The following is a 27666-nucleotide window of genomic DNA, read 5'->3' as shown; positions in this document are numbered from 1 at the left end:
TTTCTGTTAAAATATTTTGTTTTGAGTGTTTTATTTGCATTTTTAAAGTATGGAAACCAATCAATATATATTTAATGGTTCTATATATAAATAAATTGCACCAACATGCGAGTAAATTAACATACGAGCTCAGTCTCGGAACGCATTAAGCTCGTAAGTCGAAGTATGACTGTAGTGTTGTTGACAATATTGCAGACCTAAGTGGCTGGTCAGCCTTATTAGATTCCTAATTGCCTAATTAACCCAGTTTGTTGACATAATATCAGAAAGTATCTCGCAGCGGTTGGGCCTTCCTCGTGAATCCGTTAGAACATTTTTCGATACTTTTATGTTACAGTCACGTGACGATCATGTTATAAGGTACTAATAGTACAATATAATGTAAATGGTGACGCATAGCAATTGACAATGCTTGATTTATCACCATACTTACAATTTTTAAAATTATGTTACAAAGTAGAGTGATAAAATTTCTATATTTTTATGAATTACTTGGCATATGGTAAAAAGAGGAGAAAATTCCACAGTCAGAGAGAGCCGCAGCGAGGGGATGAAAGAGCTGCATGCGGCTCCGGTGCCGCAGGTTGCCGACCCCTGCTCTAGTGTTTATTTAATGCAATCACTGCATGACGAAAGTCATCATCACTATAATTAGTCACAAAGCAATATCTAAACCTTAGTAACTATAATTACCTACAATAACTTTCGTGCATTTTGTGATTATTATCTGCTAAAAAATGTAATATTACAATGTACTACATGCAGTACGTACCATGGAGGGTTCTTACTTCAAGATAGGCAAGTAATGCAAATGCTGAATCTAACTTAAATGAATTCAGCTTATTATAGTTTACTAAAAACACATTTAAAAAAAATTTAGTATGTATTTTAGTGAATTTCAAACTTTGAATTAAAACTTTATTACTTATTTTTTTGCGAATCCGATTTTACCATTACGCTTAACGCTGAACCAAGATAGGGAGCAACTTATATTTGTTTCCAGAGTAGTGAGAGATACTTTAAAAAATAACATATAAAAGTTTCTGTTATTTTGTGGTAATCAGTTCAACAATCACCAAATTTTATTTTTGAGAGAATTTTTTGTTGATATCGTATGGTAAAGAACAAATTTGACCTAGTATGGCAAAGACAAAAAAGGGTCCTGTCTTACGAAGTTAGGCAAAAATATTTTATAATAGGGGCACCGTAACCGTTGGGCGCAATGTATCAATTAAAACATCATTTTCTGTTTAATCGGAAAAGGGTTTGCAGAACATGGTAATAGCGATGGAATTGTAATTTCTGAGTATCATGGTGGTTAAAAGTGCATGCGCAAGTTTAGAAGCTTGTCATTGCATTTTTCAGGAGTTCAAATCTCGCACGAAGGAAGCTTTTCACTACAAGATTTTTATAGCTCTAGCTGGACAGACTGAATCACACACATGCACCGCACTCGCATCATACGGGCACCACACGAGCACTCATGCGACCCACACCTTACACATACTCCACGCCCACCCCACTCACACTCTGCGCAAACCTGCACACATCCTACACACATCTCACGCACACCTATGCACACCCCATGCACACCCACCTCGCACACCTTATCCACAGCACAGGCACACCTCGCATGCACATATGCACAAAATTGAGATTTATAGAATAAAAATTAGTAAAACTGGATAATAACAGACAGATAAAAGATACAATAACATACACTGCTCTATTCCCTTGGATAAAAGGACTCAAAAGCCTTGCATCTAGTATATATACCAACTACCAATAACAAGCAAAAACGAAGACGGAATATAATATGGTATAACCCGCCATATAAAATGAATGTTGCCTCTAACATAGAAAAGCAGTTTCTAAACATCATAAGAACAGAATTCCTACCTGGCCATAAACTGCATAAACTATTTAATGCCAACACAATCAAACTAAACTATAGGTGCATATCCAATATTAAAAACCTTATCAACGCTCACAAAAAAGCTTTGTTATTACCTACTCGTGGTGATGACAACCCCAGGACATGTAACTGTAGAAATAGAGCCAGCTGCCCTATGGAAGGCAAGTGCCCAACAGAAAATGTCATATACCAAGCATCAGTCACAACCAACAACGGAACAGAAGAGATGTACGTCGGCTTGAGACAAAATACTTTCAAGACTAGATATACCAACCATAAGGCTTCCTTCAACCATAAATCAAAAAGGAATGCCACAAAGCTAAGTAAATATATATGGCAACTAAAGGATAGTGGACTAGACCACAACATCAAATGATCAATCTTAAAAACTGCAAGATCTTATAGCCCTACCACTAAGAAATTCGAACTCTGTATATGGGAGAAGTATTACATAATATGCAAGCCTCGATTAGCCACCTTAAATAAGCGCAACGAAATGCTATCCAGTTGCCGTCATGCCAGTAAGTATCTGCTAAGAAACAGTATTACTTAAGAATCTGGCTTTTAGCTTTTATACAACTTTACTGCTTTTAGCTTTTATAAAACATTACTACTAGTGGAATATTTATTTTAACATTTTATCTGAAGAGTGCAAGCCTAACGCACGAAACTTTAAGGAATAAAATGTTTTAACAAAACTTGTAGTTTTTTGGTACACATAGTTTTGGTACACACACATATATATATATGTATATATATATATGTATATATATGTATATATATATATTTATATGTATATATATATATATATTAACAGTCTTGATTATACTGTTAACATATATAACTTGTCGCCTTGTTGGTTGAACCAGTGTCACTATGAAAAAGTGTTGAGAAGCGATGAAATGAAGGAAGCAATGAAAAGAGGAGTGTTTGTCTCCCCAATATTCTGAATGTTTCTGCAAATGTCTCTCAATAAAAACTTGCATAGAACTGATATCAGCATAAACTACATGTTTTTATTGGTTTCATTTAAATAATTTTGTTTCAAAAGTTCCTACTAATGGTTTTCACGTTGAAAAAGCAAAAACCTTCTATGGCCTTTTTGTAGGTTTTGTTACGACAAAACTCCCACTCATCTTGTTACCAGTATTATTTAATTGATACCCAGAATTTCTTAACTATATTAGAGAGAAAAAGGGTGTCTTCCCCAAACTTTTCTCTTTCATCACAACATACTATGTATCAGTTTACTATATTCATGCAGCATTATAATTTTAACCCTTCAAGAATTTTATTGTAATCACATCCCTTGCACAATATATCAAACCCGATTCTCAATTGTTGTCTAAATCTCCCACAATCTTCTTCCCGTGCAAGCCATCGCAAAGTGGATTTCCAACAAGCCATTTTTTGGAACCAACTCCCTAAGACTATTCAAAGCATAGTAAAGATGGCCAGTTTTACGAGAGAACTTAGGTTGCATCTTTTAAAAAGTGAATGAAACCTAATTAACCATACAAATTGATGTTGATTAAATGATGACGACAAGCCCAACACCACAATGAGCTATGCTATTGCGTATGATAGGTGTCATCACTCTTCCAGCTTTTTTTCTGTTGTCTAACTAATTTTGTTGATGAAAATGAATCACATATCAGAAATCTCAAATTGTAACTAGACCTGTGAACTTATATACAGTGACAATGACATAGTCACCACTCATTGCTGAGTAGTTGTGGCTTAGTGATCTAGAACTCTTGACCTGCAAGCGATGAGTTGGTGTTCAATTTGCATAAGTGGTAATAGGAGTAGCATTGAGTCTTAAATTGTTCCCTGCAACTAGCAATGTATCAAGTTGTCAAAGTTCCCTCACCACTGAACTCAAACAAGCTCAGCCAAGACAGAGCCAATTTTTGTTCTTAAAAAGACATACAACTTCTTCTTAAAGTAATTTGAACAGACATCGCAGTAGATCTTCAAGAATGTGCTCAGTCACACATTCACGCACGCTTGCACATGCCCGCTCACGTGGGCAAGCTTGCGTGTGCACACACACATGCCCGCATGTGCATGCTTATTAATTATGACAACCCAATGCCTAAAAATGTCTAACAAGCCAAGCATTTTCAAATACACACTGATACTTCACTCATTTTTTTTGCTAGGATAGGTGAATTACAGATATTGTGTTATAACACTAAACACCGAATGGGTGTATTGATTTTTTATGTTTTAAAATAAGCAACCAACACCCTACCCATTGAAAGAAATGTTTTTCTTAACATAATTATGAGCAATTTACAATGTAACACACTTTATTAAACTACATAAGAATTCATGAGATGCTCCACACTTCTTGGCTAACCGTATTACCCTCACTCTGTTCATAATATTTACAGAATGCCTCGAGATATTAATTATGGCTGCCTACTCAATCTACTATTACTACTCTCACTGATTACTCTCAGCAATGCTTTCAACTCCACAACATCAGCTAATGACACTGACAGTTGCAAGTTCACCTGGAGACTTCTAGGGGTTACGGCTGGCATCTGTTTAGGAGTGGCTGTAGGCGCCATTGTGCTCTTTTTCTTCTTGTTATGTGAGTATTCTAAAATATCAATAAAAAGTCTCTTGATAGGTATATAATAATGTTTAAATACAGTAAAGCCAAATAAATATACACAAACAATTTGTATGATTGACAAGTTTTCTGTATGCAATCATGTGATAGACTGCATTAACAAATAGTCTATAGAGATATCGACTAATATAATTATCTATCAACCCTTAAAACCTCTACCAATGTTTTTAAAAATCACAAAACTTTGATCAATAGAGCTATCAAACAATATAATAGTCGATTGAGTGAACTCTTGCTAATGCTGAAAACCGAGGTTAGAAACATATGCTGGAAACAGATGCTAGAAACCAATACTGGAAACTGATGCTTTTCATTGTGACTATGGCCTGGTTTCACACACTGACGGAATGCACCGAGAAAACAAAATAGTTAGCTGCAATTGTATCTCTCATTACTCTAAGAGACTTAAGCGTATTTCTACAAATGATGATTTAACATTGGGCCTAACATTTTTCTGACACCTATTTTTTCAACATAGAGAATGAGGGTTTGCGTTCTCTTTAAACTACAAAAGTGACAGCATTGGCTTTAGCAGCCGGTTTCACAGAACTAAAAAAATTAAACAAGGCTTTCGTTTGGTGATTGCATTGATTCTGGAGCAGAACTTTTGTCTGAATCCCAAAAAAATTCTGATGAGACCCTATCAAAGAAACTCTAGTTTCTTTATCATTCACTTCTCTTCAAACCCATCCATTTCATGCAGCATCCATAATCAAATTTATTTCTCACACTAAGGTTTCGGATGCTCCATTTTTTATTTAAGTTGACTACTTGTCATATTTTGCTGCCTTAAATCATATTCAATACTTTTATAGATTTTCAATAAATGTGGAAAATGTCGGACACTTCCTTACCACATTAGCACACCATGCTCTACCATACCGCCAGACCTCGTGCAACCTTTAACTTTCATTTGAACAAGAACAACTAGCTGAGGTGAAATTTCTTTCAAAAGAATTTTGCGCGGCAAATGTGAACCCTATTGGTTCAATGGTGTTAGTCTGAGACAATGGTAAATTCTAAAACTGAGCTTACTTTGGGCGGACAAACCTTGCTTTTGACATTGCATTGACTGTTTTGTGTAGCTAGCAAATCAAAAGGGTAGCGAAATCTGGAGAATATTAAAGATTTGATATACCTTGTATCATTAGTGTTTTGCACTAGCTATTTACTACCAGATGTTCATATCGCTGTCAGTTTTCTCTGAATTGCAGGCATCTTAAAGATCATCCCTAGTTTGTCAGACTTCATCAACTTTTTGTAGTTTCTTGATTATACACCACATTAACAATCTAGAGTAACCTCGATATCAGCTGTTATTGAATTTTAGTTTTTAATTTTCTGCCAGGTCCCATGTATACATGTATGTTCAGATTAACAAAAACTTGAATCTTGAGTTCTCCTTATCATTTAGGTTGCTGTGGGTTTGCCTGCCGAGGTATTAGAAAGGACTCGTATGCTGCAGGATATCAAAGTGGTATTGGAGATGCGGGATCCGGTTCATGTTTTTCTTGCTGTCAGTCAACAGGTAATCATACCTCAAAGGCAGCATGTAACATGAAAGTTGCATATACAATGTAGTATAATTTATATTGTATTTATATTATGGCATCTACTTTGTATCCATACACTGTATAATTGATATTTTGTGTACTGGGTATATGTTAAATATTATGAACTTTCTACTATTTCTTTTTAAAGACAGTATATAATAGATGAATTCTGTCTGAAGAAAGACAGAGTATGGTCGGGGTGAGAGACCAATTTTGTATATATATATATATATATATATATATATATATATATATATATATATATATATATATATATATATATATATATATATATATATATATATATATATATATATATATATATATATATATATATATACGACGTTGATGTTGCACAATTCATTATAAAGTGCTTAATGATGATTCAGAGCTGAATTATACCATATGTAAAAGTGGAACTTCACTCTATACTCGTCACTCTCTTCAACTTCACGCTATAGAGTGAAGTTCCAATTTACATGTTTGATATATATATATATCTATAAATATATATATATGCATGTATATATGTATTCATACGCATGTATACATTCATTTAAAAATATGTATGTATATATTTATATATATGTTTATGTTTATGTTTATGTTTATGTATATGCATATTTACTAGCTGCACTTCCCAGCGTTGTCCGAGTATTAATAATCAGCTTATAAATAATGAGAAGTAATGAGAGTTGCTTGCCACTCCTTATTAGCCTGGCACAATGCCAATGGAAAATTTGAGTATGCTTAATAATGAGAGTTACCAGCTACTCGTGACATTATGCTATAACTCTGCAAAGTACGCAAAGCCGTTGGGTATTTGATTCCATATAGCGGCATATATTCGCTAGCGAAGAAGTCAATCGCTGTTGCCTCATTCGTACGGCGCCAGACTTGTGAATGGGAAGGTCAGAGATCAAATCTTCTTCGGTGTGGAATCTTTTTTCCAAGACTTGAATAACTATAGCCGATATACGGTAGCCGGTATACAACATATTTTGTGGATATGTGTGTATGTGTGTATGTGTGTCCCTCCAGCTATAGTTATCAAAATCTTTAAATAAATAATCTGTACCGAGGAAGATTTCGATCTTGAACTCTACCATCAACCAGTCTGACGCCGCAACCATTAGGCCAAAGAGATTAAGTTGTAAGCTAGCCGATATGCACTCAAGTCAAAAGTCCTTATGCAAAAAAGTCCTTCAAGTGATAAAAAAATCTCTATACTTTTTTATAAAAATGTTTTAAACTTTACATTAGAAGCATCTAATTTGAAACAAGCCATTTGTGCTTTTGATTTATATTATAGTTTGTATATGTACATGTATCTACTAATAAATAAGTAAATACATGGACTTGTGACAGTGCTCTGATAACTTGAACATTCTGATAATTCGAACACTTTTGCTCGTTCCCGTGAAGTTCGAGTTATCCATGTTTGACTATATATATATATATATATACGGATGAAAAAGAAAGTTGCAGTTCACTAGAAGAGAGTGTTCAATATTAAAATAGAGCATTTATATCAAATATATTAAGCAGCACAGAAAACTTTTAAAACTGTTTACTACTTAAAGTTTCATGGTTGTTACAATTCATAAGGTAAAATTAAAATGATCTGAAGCTCATATGACTGTATGCAAAAACACAACGAGTAGCTAGACGATAAAAGTCAGCTACAGTATACATAATACAACAATTTGATTGGTTCATGTCACAGCATTGCAAGTCAAGTGCTTATTTGAATGCCTGAACTTTGCCACAAGCTCGTTTCGTGAGTTTAAACTTGCAAGCTCATGTTTGTATAGAATGAAGTACTTCTCTCAAATACACAAATTACAGCGTTTACTGGTCTTATTGTAACTACTCGATTTTTTTAATACTCTCCACTTGATGTCGTACTGGATGGATCGATCTTTAAGCTGCCATATATAATTACTTAGTTCTGTTGAAGTTCGTTTTGATGGATTGTTGAAGCTACTACGATGGTTGTAATATTTTTTCTTGAATGAGTCCTCTGTCAAGCCAACATATGTCTGTTTGGTAGCATTAGGTTCGTTGGTCATAACTGTAGCCTGATAGATGACAGAACCGGATGAACATGCATTTGGCAGTGGACATGTGCTTTTATCTCGACAGTTGCATGTTGCTGTTGGCTTTTCGTTTGATAGCTGCGCTTTGTTGTTATTTGTAATAATCTGTCCAATATTCTTCATGCAGCTATAGCTAAGTTTTAAATTGTTTCTATTAAATATCGAATAAATTTTGTGATCTTTGGGAAATTCTTCACTCAGAGCTCTGAAGAAAAGCTTTCCTATATTGGTGGTAATATTTTTAGAGAAAGGGGGGTTATACCAAAGTATATTTCTCCTGCGTTTGTTTCTGGTGTTATGCGATGTTGTATTCTCACTAAATGTCAGTTTATGATGGTATCCACTTCTATTAAGGGCTTCTTGGTGCTCTTTTGTATTTTGTCTAAATATATCTTGATTTGATGATATGGCGGAGAGGCGCAGGTTGACTGATGCTGGAATGTTTTTGATGATGGAAGGTGGATGGTTAGATCTTGTGTGCACGTATCTAGGCACATTATTGGGCTTGCTGAAGGGTTTATATAATTCATTCTGTAGATCTAACGATATATCCAAAAAGTCAATGGTGCTTTTGTTTGCATCTACAGATATTTTTAACCCATATCGATGGAATAATGTGCACAGATTTTTCTTGAGCTTCTCAGTTTGTTTAGGAATTGTTGCTCTCACTACGCCAAGTCCATCATCTCGGTATAATCCAAAAGTCTTTTTTGTAATTTGGTTTATCTGATGTAACATAAAGCAGCCAACTAGTTCACATATTTCTGCTCCATCATAGGAACCCATAGCCACATCGAAGCAGTCTGCATGTCCTGATTTTCCCCATGCTTCATGATCACTATATAGCATGAAGCACATGTCCACTGCCAAATGCATGTTCATCCGGTTCTGTCATCTATCAGGCTACAGTTATGACCAACGAACCTAATGCTACCAAACAGACATATGTTGGCTTGACAGAGGGCTCATTCAAGAAAAGATATTACAACCATCGTAGCAGCTTCAACAATCCATCAAAACGAACTTCAACAGAACTAAGTAATTATATATGGCAGCTTAAAGATCGATCCATCCAGTACGACATCAAGTGGAGAGTATTAAAAAAAGTGAGTAGTTACAATAAGACCAGTAAACGCTGTAATTTGTGTATTTGAGAGAAGTACTTCATTTTATACAAACCTGAGCTTGCAAGCTTAAACTCAAGAAACGAGCTTGTGTCAAAGTGCAGACATTCAAATAAGCACTTAATTTGCAATGCTGTGACATGAACCAATGAAATTGTTGTATTACCGTATATGTAGCTGGCCTTTATCGTTAAGCTACTCGATGTGTTTTTAGGTACAGTCATATGAGCTTCAGTTCATTTTAATTTTACCTGATGAATGGTAACAACCATGAAACTAAGTTGTAAAATGTTTTAAAAGTTTTCAGTTCTTAATATAGTTTATATTAATGCTCTATTTTAATATTGAGCACTATATATATATATATATATATATATATATATATATATATATATATATATATATATACATATATAAATTTGGTAAGAAATTTATTAAAATTTGACTAAGCAAAAAATTACTAAAAGTGTCGTATTACACAAAAGGTGTGTAACACTCATCAGATAAAATGCTTAGTGAGGACTATACACAAGATTCTGCATTAGCTGGTAAGCTGAAATAAAAGCTCAGGTATTAAAAGCTAGATGGATAAGATCTATTATGTAATGCTATTTCGTAAAAGGTGTTTCTTAGCATGTCTACATGTAGATATAAGTTCACTACGTTTGTTAAGAGTTACCTTCTCAGGTCTGTAAATGATGAAATATTTTTCTAATGTACATAATCTGCACTTTCCGGTGCTTTTAGAGTATGGCTTGGCGTGTGATAAAATCTTCCAGGCTATGTTGTAGTCAGCGCCGCTTTCCTTGAGTTCCCATATGTGGCTGCTTAGCTCGGTAGAGTAGCGTTTAGAAATGTCCTTGAATGTGGATTTGTGAAGGTTATATCTAGTTTTGAAGCTGTTTTCGGTTAGCCCTACATATGTGGCTGCAGGTTTATTGTTATCAGTGGTAGTTACGCTTGCCTGGTATATCACTGATTTTGCTAAGCAATTGTCTGGTAATGGGCAGGTGTTCTTATTCCTGCAATTGCAGCCAGGATTAGTTGTTTCTTGATGGTTCAGTGACAGCATGGGATGTTTTGATGGTGCTGAAACATGTGAGCTAGTAGGCGCATACATATTGTACCAAATATCTAAAAAATACAATAACAAATTTGGACTATATAGAGACGATGGTCTGGGAGCTTTACACGCAACCCCCCGCCAAGTTGACAACATCAAGAAAGACCTGTGCGCTATCTTTAGCTCACATGATCTAAGAATACTAATAGAAGCCAACAGGAAGATAGTAAATTTTCTAGACGTAACCCTAAACCTAGAAAACGGGAAGTATGAGCCCTACACTAAGCCAAACACCACCATTACCTATGTTCACAAAGATTCAAACCACCCGCCTAACATCATTAAAAATATACCACTGGCAATCAACAAAAGACTCTCAGAAATTTCATCAGATGGAAATGCCTTCAGCAAAGCTGCACCTATTTATCAGGAAGCCTTAAGAAAAAGCGGATACCAACACAAGCTAGAATTCTCTTCACCTAAAGCTACACCACTAAAGGCTAGACATAGACAAAGAAAAAGAAACATAATCTGGTATAACCCCCCTTACAGCAACACCGTACACACCAACATCGGGAAAACTTTCTTTAAATTAATCGATGAAGAATTCTCTACTGACCACAAGCTACACAAAATCTTTAACAGAAGTATTATAAAATTAAGCTATAGCTGCATGAACAATGTGAAACAGGCTATCAACTCTCACAATCAGAGGCTGCTGTCACTGAACCATCAAGAAACAACTAATCCTGGCTGCAATTGCAGGAATAAGAACACCTGCCCATTACCAGACAATTGCTTAGCAAAATCAGTGATATACCAGGCAAGCGTAACTACCACTGATAACAATAAACCTGCAGCCACATATGTAGGGCTAACCGAAAACAGCTTCAAAACTAGATATAACCTTCACAAATCCACATTCAAGGACATTTCTAAACGCTACTCTACCGAGCTAAGCAGCCACATATGGGAACTCAAGGAAAGCGGCGCTGACTACAACATAGCCTGGAAGATTTTATCACACGCCAAGCCATACTCTAAAAGCACCGGAAAGTGCAGATTATGTACATTAGAAAAATATTTCATCATTTACAGACCTGAGAAGGCAACTCTTAACAAACGTAGTGAACTTATATCTACATGTAGACATGCTAAGAAACACCTTTTACGAAATAGCATTACATAATAGATCTTATCCATCTAGCTTTTAATACCTGAGCTTTTATTTCAGCTTACCAGCTAATGCAGAATCTTGTGTATAGTCCTCACTAAGCATTTTATCTGATGAGTGTTACACACCTTTTGTGTAATACGAAACTTTTAGTAATTTTTTGCTTAGTCAAATTTTAATAAATTTCTTACCAAATTTATAGTAAGCTCTATTTTAGTATCGAGCACTTTATGCTGACTTTTAGCCTATACTTTATTGTATATACATATATATATATTTATCCAATAATATTTTGTTATAGATTTGTATATGTGTGTCTGTTAGTCTACGTAAAACATACTTTTTAGCTGATTTCAGTCCGTCATCTTCCACGCCTTCTTGCAGGTTACAAAAATAATTTAGTTTCAAAAGTAGGCTGGTTCCTGAGAATCAGCCTACTTTTGAAAATTATTACTTGCAAATTCCTAACACAAAAATTTGCATCTTCTGCTTTTAGCCTGTTTGTTTGCTCAGTTCAATGTTGTTGATGCACAGAAATCCCCCACATCACAGAAAACAATTGTATTTTATTCAAACAACTGTTTGTAATGTTGATGGTGGATGTTATGGTACTAGTCATAGCCTGGTTGATGCATCACACGTTTGACTGGCTGAAACCACCTACTCTTCCGACCATGATAATGACAGAAATCTTTGTTTATCTTTGATAAATCAGCACCTTCTCATCACAGTTTATTTACTTCATATTCGACGTCTATTTCAGAGTAAGTCTCTCTTTTCCTTACATAGTTACACTTTCTATTTGTTTTTTTTATCATGGATTAGGTAGTAAATTTTGTTAGGTGTATATTTTTGGTAATTTTGGTAAGTACATGATTACGGGCTTTTTCATGAAAATCCCTTTTTTTCTTTTTAACTAGCTAGACAGAGGCTACAAATACTAAGGTAATAGCAAGTTGAGAAAATATTGTAAAACTAGTCATGATTTTAATTATTACAGTAATATTAATAATAATAATATTAAAAACAATATTAATAATGATAACGATAACAACAAGGCCATGTTTATCTCAGGCTGAGAGAACTAAGTTGATGACAGGAAATAGCACCCGCTTATTGATATATATATATTTCTACAAGTTGGTTGTCTGTCTTTCCTGCGGTATGTCTATTTATAGTTATTAGAATCTTTGTTTTAAAAACCACAATTTGATGAATTTTTGATGAACCGTCTTCACTTTGGTAACTATATGGATTCTTAAAAATGTAAGTAAAAGGCCTGCCCAGACACTAGTTTGTTAGTTTAGAAAAAATTAACAATATATACAATACAGACTCAAGTTTTTACTTTCAATGGTGCTCAACATTGTGAACCTCCCATAAAAGGGTACGACATTAAATCTACATTTGGCAATCCTACTTTGTCTTTGAGTTTGTCTGTTCGTTTACAGATATGCTGTGTTTCTACATTTTTTGGCTGATTTTATCAAATGTTCATATGCTTATTGCTTTCAGGTAGATTATTAAAATATTTAATTTCAAAACCCTATCAACACATATTGCCTGAGCACCAGCTCCTTAAACACAAACCTGAAGCTAACATATTTAAAATGACTTGAGCAATGGTGCCACTTGACACTCATTCACAGGTGCTGTGCTAATAGAATATATATGATCGTTTTTGTTAATAACCATAGAGTTATTACAATTACTATTGTTAAGAACAATAGAATTATTGGTGGTTTCTATGTTAAGAACGATAGAGGTATTCCACTCCCTAATTTTACAAACCATAGAATTGTTACTTGTTCATTTGTTAAGAACAACAGAGTTATCACTTTTTTTTCAGCTAAAAACAATAGAGTCGCTTCAATTACTGCTGTAAAAATAGATTTATTTCTATCACTATTGGTAAGAGTTATTAATTGTTATTTGTTACAATAAAATAGACCAGTTTCTGGAACTACTGCTGATCTCATTTGTGCTTCTGATGGTCCGAAACAGGTTTTAGCAGGTGATTGATAAAAAGCCAGTTCATCCAGTTATTTTGTAAGTCACCATAACAACAATATTAAATTAGCTTTATTGTCTACAGACATTTTACTATTGAGTAGATACAACACCAGTGCAGTAAATTGTGTATTTAAGAGCAGTAATTGACAAAGAAAGTGCATAGAATTGTCTATATATTTACTCTTTATATCTGACATCACGTTTAAAAGATAATTAGAAATTGTTCAAAGATATTTTAAGGGTTATTGTTTTTTCACCGTTTTAATGTTCTTTTTTAAGCATATATCCATAAAACAACAAAACTATATAAATTTAGTTAGTTACCAATTCCTACTTGCATAAGCGGCTATATGGTTAAAATTAGAGCATGAAGTTGAACACAAGCTATTTGTTTTTATTGTAAGTACTTGGAATAATTGAATGTTACATTTAATTTACAAACTAATCTCTCACAAGACCAATTATGAGGTGGTGAAACAGTCTAACAATGCAATCAAAGAACTAAATCTTCACAATATTCAAACATGGAGCCGTAGTTTTTCAAGTCACCAACTTATCACTGACTCAACAGCACCCAACATATGAAATAATTGCATTAAGTTGTCAAGATTCCAACATGATAAATACAAACATACAGGACTGAGAGTGTGGCAATAGAAAATGGACCAAAAGTCATTGTAAGATTAATAAACATAAAAAATAAACATAAATTCACAAAGAATCGCACAGTATGACTAATAATAGTTTACTGTAAAATTATAATAGATAGGTTTTTTATAGTAAACAGGAAAGCTTAAAATTTCCGGAATTTAAAGAAAATCTGAAAAGCTCCTTTCCGGAGCACGTCACAAATCTCTATTGATGGCACAGCTGTAGTCAAGTATAACATATATGTGTAATTGAATATAGCAGTAAAGAGAACATAACTCATACACATATAAGGGGCCAAGGTGCTCTGCTTGTTTCATACTTTCTGGTCCTTATATAGATGTAGTCGTTAGGTAGGCTTTACTACTGGTTCTACAGCCGGCAAACTTTATCCTGGCTCGTTTATGTCTGACCCTTTGTCGATATCCTGACCGAGTTCAGCCGGCAGGCCAGCTCTGACACAGGCATGGCTGGTACCCATCACAAAATGGCAAATCCAAGGTTTTGGCATTTAGTTGACAAAAAGTCAGTTAACCATGACTGTGTCTAGCAACTAGCAGATCATAACCATAGTCAGTGATTATGATAAGTATATTCAGAACCTTATTTCTCATGTAAGTATTATTTAAATCTCCCTATACCAGCTTTCATTGCTAATTTGTTATAGGTGCTTGTTAACCATTTGTTGTCAGGCTTTAAGTGAAACGTATAATAGCCATTAAATTCTTGGAATTGTACGAAAGCAAAGGCACACTTTATCCAAAGGAGAGTTTAAATGTACTTTGACAATGCCTTTGCGCATTTGAAATCTATCAGAAACCTTATAACACAGAATATTTCCCAAGTGATACGCTCTTTACCACTATTATCTAAGTTTGTGCTCAGTGAGCAGAGTATCAAGCAGTAAAGGCCTTGTTGAGAATTTGAGCACAAGGAAATAAAAAAAATAAAGGAAAGGCATATGTATTGGGACATGTAGGTGAAGTTATCAAACAGAAATCAATATTTACTATAAAATTATATTACAATATTTTTATTGTGCTATTGACTGCTTGCTAACTGGCTAATGCAATATATTTCCTAAATAGTTCGATAGAAGTTCATTTAATTAAAGTGTTAATCAGACCTCCATAGCTTACGGAATAAGGCAGATAAAGATGAAAATATCTTTGGGTAATCCAATCTTAGATGAGTATCCCGAAGACATCCTTTTAACCTGGACATAATGCATTCTTAGATTGAGCTCGTTTTCCTCAAGGGATTAATTCCTATATAATACATTTCTTATAAATCATGTTCGGCACTCTAAACTTTGCTGAGGCTGCATAATAGAAAATTTGAATTCAACTTGGATAAATCAATTTTATTAAATATCCACTTAAAGGTAAGTTTTAACCATTTACTAAACAAACTTTAATTTTAACATTTTAAATTTTTATTAGCTGTTTCCGGTTTGGAGCTTTTTACCTAGAGTTCACTGTATCAGTTTACTATAGTTTTATATAGTTTACTATATATTAGCCTTTAAAAACCTTTTTCAAACTGAATCGAAGAAAAAGACCGGGCAATGCTCTCCTCAAAAGCGGTCTCTCACATCCTTGGTCATATATTGGTCTTTGAGAAATAGATTGTATGCTTGTGTGTGTAAGATTACTCGTATTTCCAAAAAGGAACTTGCTCGAAATGCTGCTCGTATCTCAATTTTATCGTATGTTGAACCACCCGTATGTTGACGCATGTCTGTATTTATCATTAAATATATTTTAATGGTTGTAAGCATAATGCTTACTATAACAGCTGTGGAGTTTGTTGAAGAGTTACTGAGATGTTTTATTATCCCGTAAAACTGCATCCAGGCTTTCCCTAAAGCATTATAATAATAAATAAGAATGCCAAAAAATTAACTTTTAAACGCACAAACATCAAAGTGTTTTTAAACATTAAGCCTGGCACCCACCACTACACTTGTAAACATTCATTTAGTCATCCATGTATCCAAAAGAATGAAGTTGTTCTCTCCATACTACCTTTTGTGACGGGTGACTATAGTAATTACCATACGACTATCGATGACCTTGAGATGAATATAAAAGTATTTTAGCATACGCTAAATATTGTACATTTGTTAGGAGACTCAGTTATCATAGCGCACAAACATTAAACTAGTATTTGTAAAACTTTTGATTCATGACTTTTAACATTGAATCAGCACACTAGCAATTTCGATTACCATTCCACTTTCAATTACCATGCTATTCGAGTATTATTGCATTACCTTTCAACTTTACTTGCTTTGGTTTCTATATAACTCTGTGTGCTCAGTCAAAGCAAAGGAAACCAGATTTGTTAATTGCTCAGAATAGCTTTACTTTATCACATATAGCTGCGCAGGGAATATATAATAACCTTAAATATTAATTGTGAATTCTGGTCAGTTATTTTTTGGCTTCATGACATATTAATATTTTAAGTCATTGTATTTATTATATTATTAATAATAACCTAGTAAGCACACTATATTATACAAATGTACAAACATGTCAGCAGGGACCTACCGAAGACATGTGCATAGGTAAAGTGAGCATATGTATAAAATGTATCTAGCATATATACACACACATGCATATGTATCACATATACATACTACATAAGAAACATTTAATAAATATACAAACCCATGGAAGTTAAACTACATAGAAAGTAGTAAAACCAGTACCATATCATAATAACAGAAGGTATTTACAGCACAAGCTGTAAAGGTGAAATAGCTTGCTCATTGTAAAACTGGCATTTCCCACAGTGTGTAACTTGGAATATAATTAATTTACAGACAAATAAATACAATAACATAGGCAGACAATTTTATTAGTTTCAGAAATCAACTTATAATGTTAAAAGAAATTGTTTGTGTACAATTCAGTCAGTGCAGCAGTGAGACAAAATCTTTCCCTTTAGAAGTCTGCTGGTGAAATGACCAGATAAGCGCCTGAATGTATCCCAGCTGTTACTAAAAAGAAAGAAATCCTTAAGCTGTTTCAAATGGAGATAACATTAGAGGCAACAAAAGATATAACATGCTGACTACCTTTCACTGATTCAAAATTACATAACAAAATATTGCAAACATGTTGAATAATATATATACAGTTACATACTTGTATCTAGATCTCTACTGGCATGAAATTAAGTGAGCTGTCTTTTAGGTTTGCATATACGCATAACAAAATAATATTTATTAATAAAAGGAAAGTAGACGTACATCTGTACGTATGTGTCTACAAGCAGAGTCACAGTAGCTACCTGACGACAATAAAAATTAGTGTTTGTATTCATACAACTTAAAGAAAAATAGCTATAATTGGCTATAACTACAGCTATAGCTATAATCAGAAATAGCAGTGTTGTAATAGATCTGCAAAGCTTGACCTTAAGCCTTAGGATAATAAAAAGAATGCTAAACTCACAAAGACCAGTGAAGACGGAAGCGCTTGTAAATCCCAAGCACTAGCACCCATTGCCACACTTATCAACATTTGTTTAATATTCTACTTATCTAATAATTTAAAGTTGTCTTCTATGGGCCACATTCAGTGATGTGTGACTCATGCTATAACAATATGACTCTGCCAATGACCTTGCTTGAAACGAATAAAAGCATTTTAACATTCGCCATATACGGTATATGGTACATTTGTTAGTAGACTCAGTTATTGTAGCGTACAGACATTAAACTACTTGTAAGACTCTCGATTCATGGCTTTTAACATTGCATCAGCACATTTACGATTTCAATTACTATTCAACTTTCAACTACCATGCTAATCAACCATTAGTTCATCACCATTCGAATTTACTCAGTCTGTTCTATGTAACCTTTTGAGTCAAATCAAAGCAAGGACAACCGAATTTTACAACTGTTCTCATTTGCTATCGTATTTCTCACTGCTTTACTAAATCACATATACTTGTGTGAAGAATTTATAATAACCTTAAATATTAATTGCGAACTCTGTTAGTTATTTTTTAGCTTCATGACATGTTGGTAGTTGAGTCATTCCATTTATTAAATTATTAATAATAACATAATAAGCACGCTACATTATATAGAGGTACAAACGTGTGTGCATAGACATACTGAAAACATGTGCATAAAGTGAGCATATATAAAATTTATCGAGCATATATACACACAGATGTATCACATATACATACTACATATGAAACATTTCATAAATATTCAAGCCCATGAAAATAAAACCACACAAATGATAGAAAAATCAGTACCATACCATAGCAACTGAATGCATTTACAGCACAAGCTGTAAAAAGGAAAATTCTTGTTCATTGTAAAACTTTCAATGTCCACAATGTATAACTCTGAATATAAAAATTTTACGAACAAATAAATATAATAACATGGACAGACAACTTTATTAGTTTCAGAAATCAACGAATAATGTTAAAATAAAATGTTTGTGCACAATTCAGTCAGGGCAGGAGTGAGACAAAATCCTTCCCTTCATAATTCTGCTGGTGAAATGACCAAATAAGCACCTGAATGTATCCCAGCTGTTACTAGAAACAGAGAAATCAGAAACATATGCATAAACAAAAGCACTCTACAAGTCACTATAATTTACAGCACTGTACGAGTCACTATAATAGACAGCACTCTACAACGCACTATAATAGGCAGCACTCTACAAGCCACTTTAATGTACAGCACTCTACAAGCCACTATAATAGACAGCACTCTACAAGCCACTTTAATAGACAGCACTCTACAACCCACTTTAATAGTCAGCACTTTACAAGTCACTATAATAGGCAGCACTGTACAAGTCACTATATTAGACAGCACTTTACAAGTCACTATAATAGACAGCACTCTACATGTCATTATGATAGACAGCACTCTACAAGTCACTATAATAGACAGCACTTTACAAGTCACTATAATAGACAGCACTCTACAAGTCATTATAATAGACAGCACTTTACAAGTCACTATAATAATAGGCAGCACTGCACAAGTCACTATAATAGACAACACTCTACATAGCACTATAATAGACAGCACTCTACAAGTTACTATAATAGGCAGCACACTACAAGTCACTATAATACGCAGCACTCTACAAGTCACAATAATAGTCAGCACTCTACAAGTCACTACAATAGGCAGCACTGTTAAGTCACTATAATAGTCAAAACTCTACAACTCACTATAATAGGCAGCACACTACTGTAACACTTCTCTATAATAGGCAGCACTGTACAAGTCACTATATTAGGCAGCACTGTACAAGTCACTATATTAGACAGCACTTTACAAGTTACTATAATAGGCAGCACTCTACAAGTCACTATAATAGGCAGCATTTTACAATACTATAACAGGCAGGATAACGATGCAGTATATACTTCTATTAAATTACCTCAACTTGCAGGTAGAACCTTACACAGAATTTCTGTCAAAACATCTGGCATCTATGTGTTCAACATCTCCTCCTAAAACAATCGTTACGTCTTATGTTTTAAACGTTCATATTGAGATCATTTTATTACTGCAACCTTCTAAAACTAAGGGTGGCCGATCTAAATTACAGTAAAATCTTTAACTAAATGCTCCCTCTATATGACTGCCACTATGGGAGTAGAGTTAAAAAATAAAGCGCCACCCTTTAACTGAATGTCTCTTCCATTTGATCACCTCTGACATGTTATTATTTTTACGAACTCATAATACTAAGTGATCAGTAGAAAAGTGACCACAAAATCGTAAGAATAGGGAATAGTTTTTTACATGAATAATGATTAATTGTCGTGTGGTCCTACTCCCGAGCTTTTTGTGTTTTTGTTGGAACTTTGAAAGCAACATCATAGAAATAATTAATAACTGTCTCAGGTTAATAGTAGTTACTTGTTTAACTCGATCTTGATACTTTGAAGTTCAGTACAAGTAAAATGGTTACACTTACAATGACATATGAATGATTAGTTTAAGACTGAAAGTTGTATTTAGCAAGTAAAACTTTTACGGGTTGCACTTGTGCAAAATGCCACAAGTAAAAGTTTTGCTCTGCTGTAAAAACTGTTTAGGTGCTAATATCGACTAGTTCAGCAGTGCAGAAGAAGAGTTGTAGTTAAAAGATATTGTGGAAAATATTGAACAGCCAGAAAATGCTTTTTTCATCGACAGTAAAACTCAGATCGAGCTGGCCGATCAAACGATTCAAATGTTTTCGCTGTTTAAAACATTCAATTTTGTTTCTACATGTATTATAAGTATGGCTTGTTTATCTCACTTGTCCATGAATATATATTTGTAGCATTTAGTTGATTATCATTTTATAACTTATTACTTTGCAGATTTCTAGCATATTATTTGATAGCCTCATTTCGGTAATATGATCTTACAACGACTTGATGCTCGTAACTCCTTTTCTATTGAACATAAAAAACTAGTTTTGGCTGCAGACTGTAGCAAAAATATCAATGAGTGCATTGAGCTTTTATACAACATTGTTAATTATTAATATATAAAAAAGTATGCCTTGAAATTTAGAATGAACTAAAAGTTAAAAGCTCAAACAAATTTCAAGGCAGTACACTGACTATATTATCATAGCAGGTTGATTGCAAGCAATCGATATCAACTGGTAAAATTTAATGTCGGCTTCCCAATGCATATTTATTAAAATATTTTCAGAGGTTATAGGCCAGTTTCCAGATTTATTGCATCTGCAAGAGTAAATATCGCTCGACCGAAAAAAGAGGCCAAAATATAGGCGACATTCACTTCGCCTGTAAAAGTGCTATATTGATTGTTCCAGAATTTTGACAAGCCATTTAAAAAGTATGACACTAGCCTTTATCTGAATGCGACCTCTATTTGACCACCACTAAAAGTAGAATGCGTAGGGATTTAATTAGAAGTTTTACGTATATTCATGTTTGTACACATACTAAAGACCAACCCTAACCTACATTAGCAACAAAACTTAGAGACGAACTTGGTGTAAGCTAACTCACTTGATGTTATGATGGTTTTAGAGTCTCCAGCAGAAAAGGTGAAGGGTAAAATAAGAGCTCCAAGAAGTACAGCATCAGTGTATTGAAACCCATCTAAACAATTACATTTATGCCATAAGAATTATGAGCATCTTTGAACAGAATGTGCCTGCAGTTTACATCTGGTTAAAAAAGACTTTGTCCACATAATACTTCCTTTCAAGGTTTGTGAAGACCATAGAGGTCTGTCACTGCTGACATGCAACTGTGAATAAACCTTTAGCGCCATCATGGCTGTTACTAGTTAACCTGTACTACCATGCAGGCGATGCCTACTCAGCTCAGAGAGTAGCTACATATGAGGACACAGTTGCTAGTCATGTGATGTGTGAAACCCTCTTTATTTTTCACAATGGAAACAAAGTTGAATCTTTCAAGTGCCTCACACTAGACTAGCTTTATTGAAGGTACTAATTGAAGAAGAGACAGCAAATATAGGGTGAAAGGTCACTAAAAGTTATTTATAAAATTGAAACTTAAAACTTTCACTTTTAAGGTCATAGGTTCCAGTTTTCTCAGTCCTTATTTGACTGAGTCGAATATAAAAGTCATCACCATCTCTTTTAACTAATGCTAAAAGTTCTGCTGCTGCTGAAATAGCCAACAAAACTGAATAACATCCGACTCAAATTAGCTCTGTCAAGATCATACAGAGTAATAATCTTCTCTATAGTTTATATTAGTTGTTGGTTGGAGCAGTTGGGGTAGCCAATGACATTCAACCAAAAGCATGGACTAGAATAATGGGTCATAAATTACAGTCAGCAGAGTAAACTAACCTTGAGATGAGATTACACATTCATATCCAATTGTATGTTGTACATCTCTAGTGAACACTCCGACTGTCTGAGAACTTTCAAACATGAAAATTGACCGTCGTTCTTCCACAAGGAGTGTAACTGTACTGCCTTCAACCTTGGCTAGAATAAATGCATAAAGAAGAATCAGCTGAGGCATGCTAATGAACCTATGCTAAGGGTGCTAAGGCTAACCTAATGATATAATAGAAGCTTGTGTGCTCCTCATCAACTGAAATGAGTAGCATTGGAGAGAGCGGATGCTATAAGCAGTTACTGATTGAATGACCTTGAATGAGTACCAGAATGTTTGTGCCTAATGCTGCCTTTTTATTGAATGCTGTCACTGTTACTATAATTTATGAGTATATGACTTACTATTAGCTGTTTGATTATAAATTATAAGTATATGAGATATTATTATATATAGCTGTTTGATTATAAATTATGAATATATGAAATACTATTAGCTGTTTGATTATAAATTATGAGTTAGTATTAGCTATTTGATTATAAATTAAGGGTATATGAGCTACTATTAGCTGTTTGATTATAAATTATAAGTAGATGAGTCACTATTAGCTGTTTGATTATAAATTATGAGTATATGACTTACTATTAGCTGTTTGATTATAAATTATGAGTATATGTGTTACTATTAGCTGTTTAATTATAAATTATGAGTATATGACTTACTATTAGCTGTTTGATTATAAATTATGAATATATGAGTTACTATTAGCCGTTTGATTGTAGATTATGAGTATAATTATGTGTTACTATTAGCTGTTTTATTATAAATTATGAGTATATGAGTTACTATTAGCTGTTTGATTATAAATTATGAGTATATGACTTACTATTAGCTGTTTGATTATAAATCATGAGTATATGAGTTACTATTAGCTGTTTGATTATAAATTATGAGTATATGACTTACTATTAGCTGTTTGATTATAAATTATGTGTATATGAGTTACTATTAGCCGTTTGATTATAGATTATGAGTATATGAGTTACTATTAGCTGTTTGATTATAGATTATGAGTATATGAGTTACTATTAGCTGTTTGATTATAAATTATGAGTATATGAGTTACTACTAGCCGTTTGATTATAAATTATGAGTATATGAGTTACTATTAGCAGTTTGATTATAGATTATGAGTATAGGAGTTACTATTAGCCGTTTGATTATAGATTATGAGTATAGGAGTTACTATTGGCTGTTTGATTATAAATTATGATTATATGAGTTGCTATTAGCCGTTTGATTATAGATTATGAGTATATGAGTTAGTATTAGCCGTTTGATTATAGATTATGAGTATATATAGGAGTTACCATTAGCTGTTTTATTATAAATTATGAGTATATGAGTTACTATTAGCTGTTTGATTATAAATTATGAGTATATGAGTTACTATTAGCTGTTTGATTATAAATTATGAGTATATGAGTTACTATTAGCTGTTTGATTATAAATTATGAGTATATGAGTTACTATTAACTGTTTGATTATAAATTATGAGTATATGAGTTACTATTAGCTGTTTGATTATAAATTATGAGTATGTGAGTTACTATTAGCTGTTCGATCACGCCTTTTGCTAATTAACTCAAAACTGAGGAGCCAATCAGAAATTACGAGTGCCACATTTAAATTTTTCTAGAGAACGCTCTTTTTAAATGCGCTCTCAAAAAGATTTACTATATTCCGTTTACCTTCATGCTTGAAGATCTGTGTATTTAATGAACCAGGTTCTACTTGATCGGAGTGGTGGGCTGGAAAAGTTGGTTTCCTGTCAAGCACAGTCCGACTAACATCATAATTGTTGGCACTGTTGAGAATGCTTGAGTTTCCTCGGGATTAAAATGAATAGGGTGGATAAGATGAATGATACCCAATTATTATCTCTACTGTGGTGGGGCAGTTGCTGCAACGCTATCAGGGATGCTTAATAGAGAATGTTTCCTATTGGGTGTTGAAGTGGGGTGAAACTTTTTTAGCTGAGGTAAAATCGTTAATAGGAGGGTAAGTGGGGTGTGTGCAAACAGAAGAGACATAGTTGGTGCTATAAAATAGATTTGGTGGAATTGTTTGAATGGGAAGAGCCAATAAAGGTGGATCAGTTGTATTTTTTTGGTAAAACAGTAGCAGTAGGAGAAGGATTTTGAAAGCAAGGACTGAAAATATCTTGGTCACTGAATAAGATACTCTCGAATGACCGTCCGGTAGGTGGAAAAAAATGTATCAAGATGTTGCAGTTACAAGACTTGCAGCGTTTTTAGCGGTTAGGTAAAATTTTGTGTTTCAGGGAAGCGGACAATATGCCTGAGAACAAATGATACTCTATCATTTGCATGATCTAGTGGTGTCATTCCTTCGTTATCCTGCACCATAAGCGATGCATGTCTATGCTCTGTTGCTATGGATTCCAGTACATATTTCACTGTATCTGCATCTTTTAACTGACTAGCATAGTGTAGCGGTGTCATTCCACTATTATCCTGAACCATAAGTGATGCGTGTCTATCCTCGGGGGCAATGGATTCCAGAACATATTTCACTGCATCTGTATCTTCTGACCGACTGGCATAGTGTAGTGATGTCATTCCTCTATAATCCTTTACCATAAGTGATGCATGTCTATTCTCTGGTGCTATGGAGTTTAGTGTATACGTTATTGTATCTGCATTTTTTGACTGACTAGCATAGTGTAGTGATGTCATTTTTTTATAATCCTGTAACATAAGTGATTCATGTCTACTCTCTGTTGCTATGGATTCCAGTACATATTTCACTGTATCTGCATGTTTTAACTGACTAGCATAGTGTAGCGATGTCATTCCACTATTATCCTGAACCATAAGTGATGCGTGTCTATCCTCGGGGGCAATGGATTCCAGAACATATTTCACTGCATCTGTATCTTCTGACCGACTGGCATAGTGTAGTGACCTCATTCCTTTATAATCCTTTACCATAAGTGATGCATGTCTATTCTCTGGTGCTATGGAGTTTAGTGTATACTTTATTGTATCTGCACTTTTTGACTGACTGGCATAGTGTAATGACGTCATTCTTTTATAATCCTGTAACATAAGTGATTCATGTCTATTCTCTGTTGCTATGGATTCCAGTACATATTTCACTGTATCTGCATCTTCCGACTGACTAGCATAATGTAGTGATGTCCTTCTGCTTTTGTCCTGTACCATAAGTGATGCATGTCTATGCTTTGGTGCTATTGATTTAAGTACATATTTCACTTCGTTTGCATCTCTTGACCAACAAGCATAGTGTAGTGATGTCATTCCTTCAGTATCCTGCACCATTAGTGATGCATGTCTATTCTCCAGTGCTATGGATTCCAACATATTTTTTAATTTATTTGCACCTCTTGACTCACTGGCATAGTGTAGTGATGTCATTCCTAGACTATCCTGTACCATAAGTGATGTATGTCTATTCTCCGGTGCTATGGATTCCAGTACATATTTCACTGTATCTGCATCTTCTGACTGACTAACAAGGTGTAGTGATGTCATTCCTACACTATCCTGTACCATAAGTGATGTATGTCTATTCTCCGGTGCTATGGATTCCAGTACATATTTCACTGTATCTGCATCGTTTGATTGACTAGCACAGTGTAGTGATGTCTCTCCCGTACTATCCTGCACCATAAGTGATTTATATCTATTTTCTGGTGCTATGGATTCCAGTATATATTTCACTTTATCTGCATCGCCTGACAGACTAGCATAGTGCAGTGATGTCCTTCCGTCGTTACCCTGCACCATAATTGATGCATGTCTATCCTCCGGTGGTATTGATTCCAGTAGATATTTCACTGTATTTGAAAGGCATGAATAACTAGCATCATGTAGTGGTGTTCTTCTGCTATTATCCTGCACCATAAGTGATGCATGTCTATTCTCCGGTGCTATAGATTCCAGCACATTTTTCACTTTATCTGCATCTTTTGACCTAATAACATAGTGTAGTGATGTTAATCCATGGTTATCCTGTACCATAAGTGATGTATGTCTATTCTCCGGTGCTATGGATTCCAGTACACATTTCACTGTATCTGCATCTCCTGACTGACTAACATAGTGTAGGGATGTCCTTCCAAATTTATCCTTGGCCATGAGTGATGCATATTTCTTTTCTGGTGCTAAGTATGCCAGTACATACTTCACTGTGGCTCCATCTCTTGACACAATAACATGGTGTAGCGATGTCATTCCTATGGTATCCTGTAGCATAAGTGATGTATGCCTATTCTCTGGTGCTATGGATTCTAGTACAAATTTCACTGTATCTGTATCTCCTGACTGACAAGCATAGTGCAGTGATGACATTCCTCTATTATCCTGCACCATAAGTAATGCATGTCTATTTTCTCGTGCTATGGATTCCAGTACATATTTCAATGTACCTGCATCCTCTGACTGACTGGTATAATGAATTGATGTCATACCTTTATCATCTTGTACCATAAGTAATGTATGTCTATTCTCTGGTGCTATAGATTCCAGTACATATTTCACTGTATCTGCATCCTCTGACCTACTAGCATAGTGTAACGGTGTCATTCCTTCACTATCTTGCACCATAAGTAATGTAGGTCTGTTCTTCAACTGAAAGCTATTCAAAATGCTCCGGAACAGCTGTTTGTCATATTTAACAGTTCGATGCAGGAAACTCACTCCACATGCAAACTTGCTTTTAGCGATCAAGCAACGTTTTTCTTCTGAAACACTATCTAAGAACTTGCTCAGGTCATTGACTGTTAGTTGAGAATATATGTACTCTCTCTCCGTGTATGTTTCAAGGAAGTGATAGAGCAACTCTTCAGGGCTCAATTCTTGTGCTTCCATTACTTTTGCACTACTGGCTCCTCCATCCTCCATCTTCGATACTCTGTAGATCATAATTTGTTAATAGCAATGTACATTTTGACATTTATTAATTCCATATTTTACATGTTTTTGTTTGGGTATTTTTGTTTACTTCCTTTGATCAAATATGAAAGGTACCGCAAAGTTTTGACAGTTAAACATTCGGTTTGTCAAAGATTCTTTTACTACAATATTTGTGGTTCAGGGGTCAGTCAAATTATTTTAAATGGAACCATTCAATCTAATAAAACCACATGCGTGTGTATTCTCCTAATTACTTTGGCATGTTAAAAGCAAACAGGTTTGAACAACATATTTACTCACTGCTACAAGAAGAGTGCAGCAACATAAAGCAATTGCGCAACAAGAAGCATTTTTACCTAATTTTTAATCATCTTCAGAATATCATATTGTTCCATGTATTTTTTATACTGTTTGAGCTCTCCTAAATTTTATAAACCGTATAAAACCTCACGGTGAGTTATATAGATATATATAAGTTATATATACAACATTTATAAGATGGTGAGTTATATCTTAACTCCCTATCTTATAAATGCTGTCTTATAAGCTCTGTCTTATAAAATGTTGAAGCAATTTTCCATTTTCTTTTCAACAATTTGTCATAAATGTTTTCTTAAAAACAATGTT

At 34.2% G+C, this 27666-nt stretch overlaps 2 protein-coding genes across 2 annotated transcripts in view; both read right to left on the bottom strand.

The window, feature by feature from the left end:
* The window catches only part of LOC137388070 (uncharacterized), a 162197-nt gene extending 138026 nt beyond the window's left edge, over positions 1-24171 (bottom strand). Inside the window, exons 1-4 of the mRNA XM_068074585.1 lie at positions 24026-24171; positions 23830-23906; positions 22087-22227; positions 21269-21361 (exon numbers count right to left, since the gene is read on the bottom strand). Coding sequence (XP_067930686.1) covers positions 21269-21361; positions 22087-22227; positions 23830-23906; positions 24026-24171 — 457 coding nt within the window. The remainder of the gene's footprint in view (positions 1-21268; positions 21362-22086; positions 22228-23829; positions 23907-24025) is intronic.
* Positions 24172-24399: 228 nt separating this feature from the next.
* LOC137388069 (serine/threonine-protein phosphatase 6 regulatory ankyrin repeat subunit B-like) lies at positions 24400-27027 on the bottom strand. The gene has a single exon (XM_068074584.1). The coding sequence runs from the start codon at positions 27025-27027 to the stop codon at positions 24400-24402; it is 2628 nt and encodes an 875-aa protein (XP_067930685.1).
* Positions 27028-27666: the final 639 nt, after the last annotated feature.

The sequence above is a fragment of the Watersipora subatra genome, chromosome 2 (genome assembly GCF_963576615.1).
Source record: "Watersipora subatra chromosome 2, tzWatSuba1.1, whole genome shotgun sequence".
NCBI lineage: Eukaryota > Metazoa > Bryozoa > Gymnolaemata > Cheilostomatida > Watersiporidae > Watersipora > Watersipora subatra.
This window is presented reverse-complemented; position numbering and strand designations above follow the sequence as displayed.

Coding starts and splice junctions, on each gene's coding strand:
- LOC137388069 (XM_068074584.1), bottom strand. CDS start 27,027: ATGGAGGATGGAGGAGCCAGTAGTGCAAAAGTAATGGAAGCACAAGAA.